The 17,751-nt window shown below is 40.4% G+C and overlaps 1 protein-coding gene across 5 annotated transcripts in view; it reads right to left on the reverse strand.

The window, feature by feature from the left end:
- Positions 1-1,761: 1,761 nt before the first annotated feature.
- The window catches only part of SBNO1 (strawberry notch homolog 1), a 59,525-nt gene continuing 43,535 nt past the window's right edge, over positions 1,762-17,751 (reverse strand). For all 5 annotated transcript variants that reach the window (XM_082353845.1, XM_082353844.1, XM_082353842.1 and 2 more), the window contains 4 exons: positions 11,837-11,974; positions 11,099-11,175; positions 9,876-10,069; positions 1,762-8,316 (listed from right to left, as the gene is read on the reverse strand). In XM_082353845.1, the coding sequence (XP_082209971.1) occupies positions 8,174-8,316; positions 9,876-10,069; positions 11,099-11,175; positions 11,837-11,974 (552 nt within the window). In that variant the 3' untranslated portion in view covers positions 1,762-8,173. The remainder of the gene's footprint in view (positions 8,317-9,875; positions 10,070-11,098; positions 11,176-11,836; positions 11,975-17,751) is intronic.

Genomic DNA, 17,751 nt, shown 5'->3' on the forward strand with positions numbered 1-17,751 from the left:
GAAATATTTTAGGAAAATTTTAGTTAAAATGTAAAACACTCCCTTTCACTTGTTCTTCAATTAATGCTCAATTATCTCACGTATTTGGCAGACTAAATTTCCCTAAACATAAACACCGTTTACAAATTTGATTAAATTCCTTTAAGCATTTACAGCTACAAACTGAACATGACTCTCTCAAGCATTTCAAACCCCACAAAGAAAAGACTCGCAAACAAGCCAGACTCCAAACATTTACAAAATGCCTTTGTCCGTGTCTAGAGGACAGTGGCATGGACTCCTGGCCCAGACCGCCCCTTGCTGGTTCCCTGACCTCTGTGCCCATCTCACCTGTAAAGTGAGAGCGCCAGCACTCATATGGCATAGGGGCAGGGAGATTTAAACACACACACACACACACACACACACACACACACACACACACACACACACACACACACTCAGGGCAAAGGGATCTACTCACTGTTCTGGGTGTCCTGTGGTGTCTTCTCTCCTGCTCAGTCCCAATTTCTCTAGCTTTCCAAGCCCAGTGCAAGGAGCTGACTGGATCTCTTGTCCGATCGTTACTTCTCCATCGATGAGCCCCAGGGCTCACCACACTCCCTTCTCTCCATCCACGGCAGCCTCCTCAAGGCAGGCTGGTGCCAGTGGATGGTTGGTCACCTCCTGGGCCCCCCATCAGGCACCCAGCGTTCCTAATGTCTCCATCCTAGCTCCCATAACCACCGGAACCTTAACTTGCTCGCTCGTTTGCTATCTCTGACATGAGAATAACTACCCACGAGGAGTCTCTACTGAGGACTGCATGTGGCCCAACATAGACACACAGCAGTTGCTTATTAAACACTTAGTGAAGAAACATGAAATACAGGCACTTGGGCTTCTCTGGTGGCGCAGTGGTTAAGGATCCGCCTGCCAATGCAGGGGACACGGGTTCGAACCCTGGTCCGGGAAGATGCCGCGGAGGAACTAAGCCCGTGCGCCACAACTACTGAGCCTGCGCTCTAGAGCCCACGTGCCACAACTACTGAGCTCGCATGCCACAACTACTGAAGCCCGCGCACCTAGAACCCATGCTCCACAGCAAGAGAAGCCACCACAATCAGAAGCCCGCGCACCTCCACAAAGAGTAGCCCCTGCTCGCTGCAACTAGAGAAAGCCCGCGTGCAGCAACGAAGACGCAACACAGCCAAAAATAAATAAATAAATAGAAGAAATACAGGCACCAATTTCCACAAAAATTAGAAACTAAAAGGCTTTTCATCTGAAAACTAGAGCACTGAGGACTACGGAAAGGACTACAGAAAGCACCCCAGCGACTGACACACGCTATGTTGTCTGCAGTAGTTTCCATTTTGTTTTTTCTTAAGCAGAGCTCCAATCTTAAGACTCACAGACTGGATGGCTGTGCAACACCAGGAATGAATTTTCAATAGGAAGCCTCATACTCCCAAGTCCTCCAACACTCGTGGCACCTTTCAGGGAGGACACCCCATGACCCAAGCCCCCTAGCCGGGGCACCCGGTGCTGACTCACTGAAGCTCTGCAGCGGCACGGACATTTTTGACTCTAACAAATGCTGGGTTGCATTTTATCCACATCGTGAGAAGTCTTCTAGAATTCATTTAAAATAAAAAACCAACATAGAAGAAGTCCGAGCCCCCAATGGAAAGAAGCTCTCTAGGTGAGCGTGGTAGCCCTGACACAGCTTAAATGGGTGCTCAGAACCCAGACAAAGAAAATACACAGAGAAAAGCAGCATATTAGCCAGTTTAATTTATTTAAGAATCTTACAAAAAAAAGAAAAAAAAAAACAGAAAAATCAAAAGACACAATAACAAAAAACCTAAATACAGAATTCATTACGCTTCATGGTTGATCGTTTTTACTTGCAAGGGTATAAACCTCGCTAAATGCAGCCAATACATTTTTATTGCATGAGACCCAATTTTTAAAGTTACAAATCAAAACGGTCAGAACAATCGTTTCTGGACACTCGGTACTGTATTACCACGGAAGGCTGAAGCAGTGCAGTATCATGAGAACAGTGCGTACCCTTCATACACTGACGGACATTCAAAACAGAGTAGCAATATAAAAAGAGATTTTAAAAAAGAGAACAGAACAGAAACAACCAGAAGAGTTTACATCCACCTTTGTTTCAAATTGTCTTTGGATTCCATCATATGTTGTCTCAAGATGCACCATGTCAGATCAGTAAAGGAAGGAAGATCTATGCCTACGTATAAAAGTATCCTTTGCTCAGCAGAGGTAGAACCTGGCAAAAGTTTTATTGCAGAGATACAGCGTACCTCTTCCCACCTCTCATGGTTGATGGTAGATACAAGTGGTTATTGAAAAATAATATCAGTAGTTTGCAAATTCAGTATAAACCATGAACAGGATGATTTTTTCTGATGGAGGTGAGACTGCAATGTGCTACGTAGAAAAAAAGCTCTCTGCCCCGTAAAGTGGAAGTCAGAAAGAAGGCTGAAGCTTCTTTATCCTCTTCAGTGCCACAAATACTGTCACAGCAAGAAAGGCCCTCAGGACAGGGTGGGCGGAAAAGCCAGGGAGTTCTCACTAAGGGGTCTGCGGACTGACCCTCAGCCCCAAGGAGGCCTGATCTGCAAGTAGCAAAGAGAACCGACGTTCCCAGGTGGCACCCCTTGCTCGACTCTGCACTACGAGGGTGTAGTCTTAGCCTGATGGTGTCCTGAGAGCTGCCCCTCCACGGGCGCCAGAGGAGGAAAGCCGGGCAGGGCGTGCTGGGACAGGGATTCCCGCTGCAGCTCACCTCTGAAAGGCCCCGTTGCGTGACAAATTAGGTTCCTAAGACTTACCTAAATGCAGACAACTTTTAAATTTCAGTACGTCTATGAAGTTCAATAGTAACGAGTGAAACATGTGCATGAATGAAGGCCCAAGAAAGGCTCACGGCTATCTTTCCTGAAAGTTAAGGAGGAACATTTTCTTAAAAGTGCAAAATCTGTAAGTAAAAACGCAATGTTTGCCTCCCTGGTGATGATTACCACCACTTTTGTGAGCCACCCCTGGGTCTGCCCTACTGGCAACACTAATCCAATCATTAAGAATGCCTTGATCCAGCTCAGCTCCTAGGTTTACAGCCAATCTAGTCAAGATCAATTCACCAGTTCACTGGTGGCGGGATAGCCCATCGGATCCTACCAGCCCGTCCCTCCACAGCTAACTGGCTGTTTTACCCTCAGCACAGCATCAACCTTGAGCTGAAGGCTCATGGAAGCCTCCACAGCAGTTGTGCTGCTCGATTCTGGAGGACAACTGTCCCTTAAAGGACATTCTCTAATGTCACCTGTCAGCATGGACACCAGCATGTACCAGGTCTGTCTCCACTCCTGCTATAAATATCCTTAAACTGGTGGGAGCAGAAGCAGATTATCCATGCTCGCTGGAAAGTAAGCTTCTGCTTGTTACTTGTAGGCTAAAAGTACACGCTCGACTTCTTAAAGAAATAGAAAATCTGCAGCAGTAGCAGGTCATAAATCACTGTTCAGATCTGCAAGATTTTCCCCTCAGCTGGAAAGCCGCAAGGATGAAGGATTTGGTGCAGGCCTGAAAAACTGCAAGGGTAGGAACAAGTCGGGTTTACTGAAGAGCTAAGTTTGATCCCAAATGCACTGAAGAAGTTAGAGGAGCTTAAAGGAAGTCTTGGGAAGAAATTTTTTAGGTGAAAACATCAGGCTCACGATAGCTTCCAAAGAGCAACATAAATGAGCATAACTAGTCATATAATGACAGTATCAGAAATTGCACTCAAGTACATTCCCCCCAATACAACGCATTGCACACAGTAAAAATCTGTAATAAAAATGCAAAACACAATCAGGCACGTTGAAAAATATTAACACAAAACAGACATAGGAATTCTATAGTAAAGATGCAAAACCGAATTCTAAAATATATGAACAAATTCAACTAAGAAGTTTTTCATACGTTTCTACATCCAAAAAAAACACCAAATTGTTAAGAAGCCCCCTATGGGAAGTCAAGAAAAGAATAAATAGGATTGAAGGGAGGAGGGAAAAGAGAAAAACAAGCTGGTGGCGTCCCAATTTACAAGAAATATTTACATTCAGAATTCAAAAAGAACTCAACATTTCTATATATACACATTATGTACATATATATATATATATATATATATAAGTACAGCATAAAATCAGAAGGTGGGTTTTGGATTTCACCTCAAGTACGCAGAAAAAAATTACTAGCTAGCTCGAGCTGCAGGTATCTAGATGTGTTTCCTTCACTTACATGCCCTTAAAAGACACTGCCTTTGTACTAGACAACTGGCATCCAATGAGGACTTTTTACAAATGGCTTTTGCTTGCAGGTGTAGCCATGACATGGACCGCCTGCTGCATATTCCAGCAGCAAAGCGTGCACAGGGAGCGTGCAAGGTGTGGTGTTAGCCAAGGAGACTCCAGACATAGAGGAAGGATAGTCAACAAATGCCTACTGTCCCTGGGATGCCTGCACTAACCGAACATCTGTTAACTGCATACCGGTCTAACAGCGACTCTTATGTAGCACCATTCTTAGAAACTATCAAATATCATTCAGGTACATTTTTATTTTATTTTTTTCAGGTACATTTTTAAAATGAGAGTATTTAGATAGGGACCTTCCTCTTAATATCTAATCAAGAAAAGGACCCAAGTGAAAAACACTTTTCCTCTGCTCCTACTTTCATAAATTGAAATGCATCAATCATTTCTAATCTATTGCTTTTTTTCCCCTCCTGCTAAACTGGAAAGTGGAGGGGACTGGGGAAAGGCTCCCATTATACAACGGTAAGTGTCTGGTACCCTTTCTCGTCGTGCCTGTTAGAAGTTGCTCTAATAGCATCACATGGAGATTAGCAAATGAATGCCCCAGTGGCTACAGCCAGAAAATTATGCCTCTAAAATATTATATACCCCTGGAGCTTGGTAATCTAGAACTTTTACCATTACAGATGAAGCAGAATACAAGTAAAAGGTTTACTGTTGCAACTCAAAAAGGTTTCTGAAGTGCTAGTTGGATTGGAATAAATATATATATATACATACACACAACACTACATTGCTTTGGATGCAGGTTCTTGCTAACTTATATACAGATGTAAAGAAAAGACACTGAAGAGTGTATCGGCAATTTAGCAGCAAAAAGGGAAAATTGCTTAAGATATTTACTTTTTCATCAAGTTGTGTTTAAAAATACCTTATTAATACTTTTACGAATTCATATCGTTGATAAATATCTGGATTATCCCACTAAACTGCAGCTAGAGACCTTGTGGTAGGGAGGGTGCTAAATTAGGGGAACACTAACCCCCCCGCCAATACCATCTGAGCAGCTCTGGACTGGGAAAGTGGTTTTCAGTACAATCGGCACTGTAAACTCTGAAAACACTAACGTGACTTGTAATCAATCTTTGTGCTCAGAGCCATATTGCTAAAAAGGGAGAAAAGGCATTACAGAGGCCAAATGGACTCACATCGGGTTCAACAAGGTCCCTGGGTTCAGACGTGGCATTCAGATCCTGAAATACAAGGATCTGTTGTACAGAAGTTAGCTGTTGTTGAGACTTGATTGTTTGACAGAGGAGGACCTTGAATGCTGGGTCTTCCCACGTTGACCAACCTAAAACTTGCTGACTTGGATAAGGGCACAGTGTTAAAGGTCATACGTTCACCTCCAGAGAGGAGGCTGGGCAGCAGACTCCCAGCGCTCACATGCACACCACACCACGATAAGCATGTGCACGTGGCACCTCAGCTCCCCATCCATTTACACGGCTGCCTTTCTGAGGTCTACTTTGAGAGTTTTCAGAGGCCTTATTTCTGGACTTTTTTTTTTAAAGCAAAACAAAGCTGTTCTACAAAGAACAGAACATACATATATCCCCCTTTTCAACAAGATAGCTATTCCAAGAGCAAACATTACATCATAAATTGTGAGGGTCAACTAACTGCATGCTAAAGAATCCTCACACTGAAGCTGCTTGGAAAAAACCATAACCTGCTAAAAAAGATACTCCCACACACAAAAAAGGGAAGTTGGGCCAAGCCTCCAAGAGGGAGTCTCTTTTCCCCAACCCCGCCATTTTGCCTCACTGGAGGGAACAGGCTCGTTAGGCTTCCCCCTCCGCAGCTCTATTTCACCTTGGGATGTTGACGGAAGCTGAATGGGCTCCTGATTGAAAAACAGAAGAACTGGGACGTTTTGGTGCAGGTGGACAATTCTGCTCTTGACTGCCAGCTGGGTCTAGTGGCCCTGACAAGGGACATTGGTTGATATTCATATGGATCACTGCCTGAGATATAAGGACTAGACTGAGGATAAAAGTTGCATCCACTGGGCAAAATATGCCAAAGAACAGAAATTATTCTCAATTTGCTCTTTTAGGCGTCTAGAATAAATAAATCCAAAGAAAGAAAACTTATGGTAAACGTGACATAACCAAACTCAGGCTTGAAGAAACACAAGAGGATGATAGCCCTAGCTTTCCCATCACTTAACATACATCTCACCTAATTCTACAAGAAGTTTAGAAAGTTACAAAGGAGAACAGTTCAACTTGAGAAACTTCCAAAAGTACTATCATTTTACCCCTTCCTCAACACCGTTTCAGTTTTGAGGGGTAGGTTTTAAGCCAAAACATACGGCTACCTGGAACGTTGACCAACACGCAGGTCCTGCAGCGTCCCCGTCACAGACTACTTTTGGAGGTGGTGAGGGCCTAAACAAGAGTCCACTTCTGCTTAGTATAATAACTTTTTATTTGACATCTACAAGATTGTGGTATCTTGCAGCTTTTGACCAGGTTTATACAATCTCAGTTTTTCAATAGTGCAACCTGTGCAAGCAAAAAAAAAAAGGAAAGGAAAAAAAAAAAGGTAACAAAAAGACCAATTGTCCCCTCACTTGTTTTTATAAACATCTATTATAGGCGAAACAAAACTTACCCATATTATAGATAAGTGTCTATTCACATTTGTACATTACCATTTTTAACAGCTTGAGATAAACTCTACAATGTCTTACAACACATTAAACAATATTCAAGTTACTGGGTAACAACAATAACAACAAGAAATAAACATACAGCAGAAGCCTCAAGTGTTTCCTCATTGTCTAGTTTACAACTCAAGTACGGTTTCCATTTTTAAGAGTGACAAAGCAAATTAAGATAACGAAGTAAAAAAAAAAAAGATTGTTTGCAAGACGGAAGCCAATTTGTACTTCTTTCTAAAACTATCTTTAAGTTAAGAAAAATGTAATTTTAAGAAAAGCAGGCTTGTAGCCATTTTTGCAGCACACATTAGGAATACTATTAATACATTAAAATTAACTTCTAAGAGTTTTATCACCAAAAAATGTATGTACTCATTACCTTGACAAGAAACCTGGGGCAGGGGGAATGGGAGAAGGTGATTTCGCAGGGTTTGAAGCAATACCCAGGTATAAACACTATAAAAATGCAATAACCAATGCTGTACATCTACAAATGTTTCTTTCCGCTACTTGACTTCTGTGTTAATCTTGTTTACGCATGCTGTCAAAGACATGCACTGTCAGAACAAAAACTAGAAAAAGAACCTGAATGCATGATATGTAACCTTTCGTTTCATGCTTTAATAAACCTATTGTTTTAATAAGTTGGAAAAAGAAACCAATATATATTTTCTCTATTTATAGACTCAAAACACATGCGTCCGGGGATAAGTCCCACAGCAGTGGCATGGATGTGCTGCGTTAACCCTGAGCACTGTGTAACACAAAAGTAAAGCCAGTTTGGGAAGTTCCAAGCATCTTTAAACCAGTTATGGTTCGTAGCTTTTAACAAACTCACAAACAAACAGACTGACACACACGCGCACATACCCCTCTGCTCACCAAAGTAGAAGCATACGGTAAGTACCACGGGAAAAGCGCGAGGAAAGACATATGTACCACCATCGGCACTGCTGATTTTCAGTTTTGCTATCTATTCCAGGTTTGTCCTTATTCCCAAAAAAATTAACTAGAGAGAGAGAGAGCACAACTGAAAAAAAATTATAATTCTTTGGAAACTGTCCCTGATTTTTATGCAAATGATATGCTTCAACAGCGTTTCATATACATCCATGTTGAAACCTGTCTGTTCTTATGTGTTGCTCAAATTGGCGATGCTCTGGGGGTGACGCTGCTGCCAGAGCTGTTTCTGCTGGACTGCAAGCTGTTGAGACTGGTCTGAAGTTGACAGGAGATTTATAAGAGGAGACACACAATTTGCAGGAATGATCAAACCTGCAATTAGAAAACAAGAATTTATAAAGGTTGCTTCCAGGAGAAACCACACTGTTTTACAGCTTCATAGCAAATTCCAAATGAAGTATAATATTAAGTTTAATGAACAAGACTCCACAAAAAAACTAAATGAACACCTAATAACTGAACTGGCCCCTTCAGAAGTAGCCCGATTCCTCAGCAGCGCCATCCACAAATACCTGAGCACATGCATGTGCCTAGTGCAACACCATCTTCTTGCTGGAGCAACAGAAGGCCAAGTACAGTACCTTCCTATCTACTATCTTTGAAGCTCCACAAATGTAGGCAAGCACCACCTTCTTTGGCACGTACAAATGTACCAAAGAGACTACAGAATAGTGGCTGCAAATTCAAATGCGTACTGAAGCAGTAACTTCTAAGTGGCACAGTGTGGAAGTCAGCAAACTGGAGAGTGTATACATCCTGGGTAAGGGAACTTTAGCTCCTCCCACGTGGGAACAGGGGCTCAACGTTCCAAGCTTCTCTGTTGTTGCTGCTGCTGTTGTTCTTTTGAAGAAGATAGAAATCCAGTCTTCTGATTTTTTTTTAATAAATTTATTTATTTTATTTATTTATTTTTGGCTGCATTGGGTCTTTGTTGTTGCACACAGGGTTTCTCTAGTTGCGGCGAGCAGGGGCTACTCTTCATTGTGGTGCACGGGCTTCTCACTGCGGTGGCTTCTCTTGTTGCGGAGCACGGGCTCTAGGCACCCAGGCTTCAGTAGTTGCGGCACGCGGGCTCAGCAGTTGTGGCTTGCGGGCTCTAGAGCGCAGACTCAGTAGTTGTGGCGCACGGGCTTGGTTGCTCCGCGGCATGTGGGATCTTCCCGGACCAGGGCTCGAACCCGTGTCCCCTGCATTGGCAGGCGGATTCTTAACCACTGCACCACCAGGGAAGCCCACAGTGTTTTGATTTTTAAAAGTTGGCAACTAACTCAATTGAAATCTCGCAACCAAAAATACTTGAGGATCAAAAAAATGTCCATGGACTGACTAGCCCACAGGCTACCAATGTGCAACCCAGGATACAGAGAAAGGTTGTTGCAAAAGAAACAAAGACAACGCGACAGGGACAGTGCAGTAACTGGGTGGGTTTCTGCGAGGCCTGCCACTGAGGGAACAGGGGGGGCGGCCAGCCTGGTATCCCCTGCTCCCTGCAGGACTCCAGTCCATCCTCTGTGCACAGTGGCTTTGACTTCCATAGTCTCAATGTGGCACACTGAACATAAAGACTTCAGAGAATCCTTAGTCTTCATACCAGGGAGCCTGCATAGATGTCAACAGTGAGGAAGGGTAGCAAGAGCACCGAGGGCAGCATAAAATAACAACCACATCAGAATTTCAGCCAGAACCAACTACATCCATTCAAAAGCTTAACTACTATTTATCCTTTTAAGAACATAATATAAAGCAAGCTCTACCCCACCACTGGAATAGATAGATGCTAAGATTCTAAGACGTTAGAAGCAAAATAAGAAAAACACAGGACCTGATTTTTCTTCTCAAGGCCCTCAAACCAAAAAAAAATTAAAACTCACCTACAATCCGCTGTCCATCCTCTGTTCTTAGCCGAACTATCTGCATTTTCACGTTTGTGCCACTGACAGATGCGAGAACACCCTCGACTTTTGTCCAGACACTCAGTACTGAGCCACATAATACATAGTACGTGCGGCAACGAAGACCTATTTCACAAACTAATCCCAAACTTGCTTTTTTGCAATTGCCACGCCTAGGATAGATAATAAGGAAAAAAATGTATATGTGCGTGCACGCGCGCACACACACACACACACACACACACGAGACCCACAAGGTCTACCCTAATTTCAAATGGAAAACGCCCTACCGTCATTTACCTTTACTGATAGTTTTGTAGACTGCAATCCTTTTGACGTATTGGATTACCCTGTCCAACTTAAGGTATCACCACTGATTTTAAAATTACAGTTATTTCTTGGGTCTGACTCCCTTATAAAAGGGCTGATTTATTGGTCTTGATATCCACTTAAGCATCTGTCATTTTAATATCCATTAGTTTACTGTGTTAATGTCAGTTTATAAAATAATCCTGCCAGTTATTTCTATAGTATTAAGCTACCAATATACAGTTCTAAATCAGCTAAGTGGAAAAGGCCTCAGCAAATAAACAAAAGCAAATTTATCTACTTACATGTGTCTAAATAAAAACCCAGCTAAAATTAATCTATATCCTGTATCCCTTTTCAAAAAGTGGGCCAGATACTCCATTTTCAATGCCTTGAAATGAACATAATGACTTGAGAACACCTCTGGCTAGCCTAGTAGCACAGCAGGATCAGCTCCAGGGCTCAACAACAAAGTTTCTAGTGCTGTTAACTATTTGAGGCACCCCTGTGGTTTCCTAGAAGTTCCCTAGCCTTAAAAATAAAACTGATTTGGGACACCAAAAAAACTTTGGAAAAAAAAAAAAAAGAGGAAGGAAAAAATAAAGGAAGGGAAGGAAGGAGAGGAGAAAGAAAAAGTCTCAACCCTAAGAATGATAGTTAAGTCCATGCCAGCAGACAACATTTGGTTGGCAGTAACAAAGCATCAGTGGGGAGACCTAAAACAGTGCATGGTCCAGAGACTTCCAACAAGTACCTCTGCTTAAAGAAACAACACCAAGCAATTGATAATCTGCTTGTGTACTTATAGGGACAGATAGCTAAAGAATGAAGGGGTGTTTAAATTAAATCTTGATTATACTTTGGAATATATGGTGATAAAAATGAAAACTAACCAATAAGCATGAGTACAAGTATCTGCAGATGAATTATACTGATCTAACCAGTGGACCAGGGCATCGTCTGAGACTACCTGTGAAAATAAGACAAAAATTCCATTGAAAAGGTATTGTTTTAAACAAACTGGTTGCCTAATTTGGTCTCTAAAGCTAACTTAAAATCATCTTTATATAGAAAACATGGTCTTCGCTACTGCTTGCATTTGAATGCTATCCATAAAGCTCTGCCATGAGGTTTTTCCCATGTAATGAATATTTCAAATAGTTAACTTAATTATAATTGTTTTCAAGTGAAAATGGCTAGGAATAATAGTAATATAAGGTAATACTAACAACAAAATAACATAGTAAAGTTAGGAAAAACAGATATCACTGTTTTTCCAGAAATTATTGCAAAATATAAACACAGCAGTTCACAGTAAAACCAAGAGTTGGTGGGAAGGAATTTCAGTCTTGTACATCTTCCCTTTATTTAAAAAATTCTAATTTTTGTAGTTAGCACTATAGAAACGTCCTTTTCTGATAACATAAGCTGATTCAAATAATCATCTTTAAGTTTCCTAACGGTTGATAAGACTGGGATATTAATTTAACAAGAGTTGATAAAACTTTTTCTGAAAACAATTTTCCAGTAATCAAATAGGAAAAATCGACAATTTACATATAAACATAGTTGCAATATATTATTATAAAACAAGTATTCATATATAACATCATGTACAAATGGAAAAATACCTTCTTATATTTCTTTTTTAGATCAGCATAAATTTCTAATTTGAGCTGTTTCCCAGTATTTGGTCTATAAACTAAGAAAAGCTTCTTTTTAGGATTCACTTCTTTAACTAAGATGGCAGTTTTCTTGTTGTTTCTTATCTATTAAAAATAAATAAATAAATAGGTGAGAAAATATAAAGATTCAATACTGCACACTTTAAGACAGGCTTGTTTTTTGTACCATCACATCATCAAAGCCAAATGAGTATGTAAATACAAAACTGTGTGAAAGGGTAACACCTGCCATGTAACCGGCCTGAACAAGGTCTCACCAAAGTGAAGGCTAATGGACCTTATCTCTGAGGCGAGACAACCTTTAGAAAACTGTGCTGAGTGAGACTTAGAGCACGATGTCCAGGGGAGACAATTTGCTTCTTCTAGTGCAGGAAGCTGGACTCGCAGCCTACACAGGCTCAGAGGTGTGTGAGGGAAGAGTCCAGGCGGTGGGCAGGAAGGGTCTTCACAGGAAATAATTTTACCTCTACTGTATGTTACTCTCCTTCAAGTTACAATGAAATATATAACCTTCAAGATAATGCTTTTTGATCACCCACAGTCCTCTGAATTCATCTACTCCATCAGTGCTACAACCTATTCCTCTGGTTGTGTGAGGGTAAAATATCACATGAAATATCACAAATTTCATCTGTAAACAGTACCGCTATAACAGGAGAAAGCCAAATGCTGAACAAATACATAAATACGATGCAGAAGTGGAAGAAAAGGATGCATTAGACAAACGATGGAACTTGTTTTATTTAAAAAATTTTTTTAAAGTTGGACTTTATGAGAGGAACCCTGAAAGATTTGTAAAAAGCCCCATTTAACGCAAGGAAAAATAAGATTGGGAAAATTAGTATTTATTTTGAAGAATGGTGAACAATTTCAAAGCAACAGTCTCCGGAGCAAAATTGAAGGAAAAGGAAAAGTTTCAAAGGTATTTTCCCAGCTCCTCTACAAAATAAATCATTTGCTAAGCTCCTACCTTTTTATATTAAGATAATTCTTACACTGATAAAAGGACTTAATACTTTACTTTTCTCTTCATTGATACTAAAGATCCTTCGTCTTTTACTTGTTCAAATGATTTGAAACACTGTTTATATAATTACTGCAAAGTCTATGAAACAAAAGTTAAGTGAAAAATACATTTAAAATTGTGTATCAGCTCATGTGAAATTCTCTAGCTAACTATACTTTAAGGCAGTGTTTAAAGCACGTAACAGTGTGATCTATCTTGACAGTGTCAGGTTAATTCATTTTAACTATAAAATAAATCATCACACTACAGTGGAATTAAAAGTGATTCTGACATGGCTTCCCTAATGTCAACACATGTTAAACACATTGCAAGTCATATTTGCTTGTTGCTGAGGAGGTTCAACAAACGAGGCTACACCTTCTTGGAAGGATGTCTCTCCTAAGGTCCTCACTCTTCACAACCAGCTGCCTGCGGCCATGCAGCAGAGAGTAACAAAGGACAACGTTACCACATCCTTTCACTCAAGGGAAACTGGTGGGGATCAGCATTTTCATCAAAATCTACCAGTGCTTCAATTTGGCAATAATTTCAAATGAAAAAAATATAACCAATATCCTATATGGACCAATCAAAATCCCATCCAAGGCCTCAGAGAAATCTGAATAAAATCTAGTGAACTGTATCAGTATCTTGGTTGTGATATACTATAGGTTTGTAAAATGTTACCATTGGGAAAACTGCTGTAAAAGGAATTTCTCTGTATTATTTCCTATAACCTCATGAGAATCTACAATAATCTCAATAAGATTTTCAAACACACATACACATACACACATGCACAACTAGGAGCCAGATCCAGTTTGAGAGCTTTGCTATTGAATCAGAGACCAGTAAACCAGGTTTATGGACCAAATGGCCTGAGGCTCCTAAGCTTAAGAATAGTTTAAGGAAGGAAGGGAGAAAGTTTCTTAGGAAGGAAAAAAATCCATGCTGTGTTCTGAACCTAGGGTCAGGACAGGAATAAAGACCCAGACGTAGAGAATAGACTTGAGGACACAGGGATGGGGTACAGTAAGCTAGGACGAAGTGAGAGAGTGGCACTGACATATATACACTACCAAATGTAAAATACATAGCTAGTGGGAAGCAGCTGCATAGTACAGGGAGATCAGCTCGGTGCTTTGTGACTACCTAGAGGGGTGGGATAGGGAGGGTGGGAGGGAGGCGCAAGAGGGAGGGATATGGGGATATACGTATACATATAGCTGATTCACCTTGTTATACAGCAGAAACTAACACAACACTGTAAAGCAATGTTGTAAAGCATTGTATACTCCAATAAAGATGTTTTAAAAAAAAAAAAAAAAAAAAGGAGAGAGAAGGCAGCAACTTAAACTCAGCCAAATCTGCTTGTTATCTTTCCCCTCAATCCTGATATGTCCTTTTACTTGTTCAGTTTTACCCATCCCACCCTAGCTAGAAACCTCAAGATAATACTAGAAGCCAAGAACAAAGCTGGGGGGGAAATCATTTTTCAGACTTTTAAGAGCTAAACTTTTTCTCCTCCAGGATCTTCAAAAGAGTTTTTCCTCTCATTCACACATAGAAAGAAGTAAGTGATCTTAAGATCCAGTGATGCCATTTCTCTGAATCTACTCTAGAGACACACTCACACAGGTATATAAAGAAGCATCTATAAGCACGTCCTTTGTAAGAGAGAAAAAGTGGAAACAACCTAAAAGTCAATTAATACGACACAGGCTAAATAAACCATGGTATATTCATAACACAGAATACCATGCAACAGCCACAACGAATGAAGTAGTCCTATAAGTATCAATACAGAAAGCACTCCAAGACTGATTGTTTAGTGAGAAAGGCAATTTAAAGAATGATCGATACTGTATCATAGAATTGGTGTAAAAAAAATAACCAACAACAAATCAACCACCTAAAAGAGTAAATTGTTTCCTATGGCTACAATACATATGCATTAATGCACAGACAATGGTCTGGGAGAATAGACACAAAACTGGTAACGGTGGCTACCTCTGGGAAGGTGGGAAGGGAACCGGGGCTGGGAATCATGGTCAAAAAATTTAGTGTTATCTGTATTTAAATTTTTTCACAAGTGTAATAATGCATTCATGTGTACATAATTCAATTGAAGAATTTAAGGAAAAAAAAATCCACAAAGAATAGTCAGCAGAGACCACATACGCTCTGCAAAACCTAACATACTACTTGACCCCCGACATAAAAAATTTAGGGATTCCTGCTCTAGAGAGCTTATTTATGGTTTCACCCTGCCTGTGGCATCATCATATTTGGTCTCCTTTACGCAGTTCTTGAACCAGGTCTTCATTTACAGTTGGTCACTCCATAAAGGGATTGGCCAAAAAGTTCGTTCGGGTTTTTGGTACCATCTTACTGAAAAACCGGAACGAACTTTTTGGCCAACCCGATATTTGCAAATAAAAAGCAAAATGTGCTATACACATACAAAGCAATATTAGTCACAAAAAGAAATGAAGTTATGACACATTCTACAACATGGACGAACCTTGAAAACATTATGCTGAGTGAAAGAAGCCAGACACAACTGTCACATACTGCATGATTCCACTTATACGAGGTACCAAGATATGCAAATTCATAGACAGAAAATTCATAGACAGGTTATCAGGCCAGGAAAAGCTATTGTTTAATGGTGATGTTAGCATAACATTGTGAATATAATTAATGACACTAAATCATACACTTTAAAATGGATAAAATGGCAAACTTTGTTATATATTTTACCATCATTTTAAAAAATTAACAATGTAATATGCCAGAAATCGTTAAATTATATACTTTAGCGAGTGAATTGTACGGTATGTGAATTATATCTCAATAAAGTCGTTAAAGAAAACGAAATTAAGGAAGAGATAAAAAGAATTCCAGAGAAAATAAATATTAAAGGCAAGCAAAGATATAACGTATGCATAAGAGAAGTCCCAATAAAGGAGAAATTCAGGGAATAGAATACTAAAAACATTACAAATAAAAGTAATTTAAAAACTTTCTAAAATAAAGATTTGAAACTACATATTGAAAGAGCATATCACATAGCTGAGAATACTGACCAAGAATGACTAATACCAGGATATACTCTAAACTAAATTAAAAAGGGGAAAAAATTAGAGCACCATCAAATTTTGACAGCAGGGACTTCCCTGGGGGCGCAATGGATAAGAATCCACCTGCCAGGCTTCCCCGGTGGCCCAGTGGTTAGGAATCCACCTGCCAGTGCAGGGGACACAGGTTCGAGCCCTGGTCCGGGAAGATCCCACATGCCACAGAGCAACTAAGCCCGAGTGCCACAACTACTGAGCCTGCGCTCTGGAGCCCGTGAGCCACAACTACTGAAGCCCGTGCGCCTAGACCCCGTGCTCCGCAACAAGAGAAGCCACCGCAAGGAGAAGCCCACACACCGCAAGGAAGTGTAGCCCCCGCTCGCCACAACTAGAGAAAGCCTGAGTGCAGCAACGAAGACCCAAGGCAGCCAAAAATTAATTAATTAATTTTTAAAAAATAAAAAAGAATCCACCTGCCCATGCAGGGGACATGGGTTCGAGCCCTGGTCTGGGAAGATCCCACATGCCACAGAGCAACAAAGCCAGTGCGCCACAGCTACTGCCTGTGCTCTAGAGCCCGTGAGCCACAACTACTGAGCCCACGTGCCACAACTACTGAAGCCTGCGCACCTAGAGCCCGTGCTCCATAACAAGAGAAGCCACCGCAATGAGAAGCCTGTGCACCGCAACAAAGAGTAGCCCCTGCTTGCCTCAACTAAAGAAAGCCCACGCCCAGCAATGAAGCCCCAATGCAGCCAAAAATAAAAATAAATTAATTAAAAAAAAATTTTTTTGACAGCAACTCTATCTCAAAAGAATAAGTAGTAGCATCTTCAAGATATCCAAGAAAAGAAAACGTGAACTAAAGATTTCATGTCTGGTAAAATTTGTCTTTCAAGTACAAAGGCACAAACTTACCAGCATGTAAGAATTCAGGGAGTAATGTTTCCATAAGCCCTTCCTGAATCTACTACAGAATGGGCTTCAGACAAAATAACTAGAGAGATATTAACCTAAGGACTAGTGAGTGAGTGGTGAGCTTTAAATATAAATTACCTGTAGAGCTAAGATTAATTAAGGGTTAAAAGAAGAATATACTATATAATTGCCATATGTTGACATGCAGAAACAGTATAACTATTTTTTAAATAGCAGAAAGTAAGCTTATGCAAAAAAAGTTATTATTAAAAAAAATTATTTTCAGGAATATTGGGGCATAGTATCCATGATATTTTATCATCCTGTGTGCCCTGAAGAACAGGGATTATTAGTGTGGAAGAAAGAAGACAAAAATATCAGAGAAGAGGTGAGATTAAAATTCCATAGTTTTGGTCAGGACAAATAAATATGCATTCATTTGTGTGTGTATATGTATATGTCTAAATGTAAACATGTACACACACATGCACACACACACACAGGCACACTCACACATCCTCTCTCCTTATCTCTGTCCACAAGCAAATACTAAACCAATGAATGTAGTTACACTAATAACTGAAAACTGAATCTTGAAGACATAAAGCATTATTATGACTAAAGAAGGTCACTCACTATATTATGGAAAAAAAGGGTTCAATTTACTAAGAATACGTAAACTTTTTTTTTTTTTTTTTTTTTTTTTGCCTGCACCACGCAGTATGCGGGATCTTAATTCCCTGACCAGGGATCAAACCTGTGTCCCCTGCAGTGGAAGCATGCAATCTGAACCACTGGACCGCCAGGGAAGTCCCTGGTAAGTAATAATTTAAAACTTGCATTAAATAATACTCTTC

This window comes from Balaenoptera borealis, assembly GCF_965194805.1.
Source record: "Balaenoptera borealis genome assembly, chromosome: 14".
Lineage (NCBI taxonomy): Eukaryota > Metazoa > Chordata > Mammalia > Artiodactyla > Balaenopteridae > Balaenoptera > Balaenoptera borealis.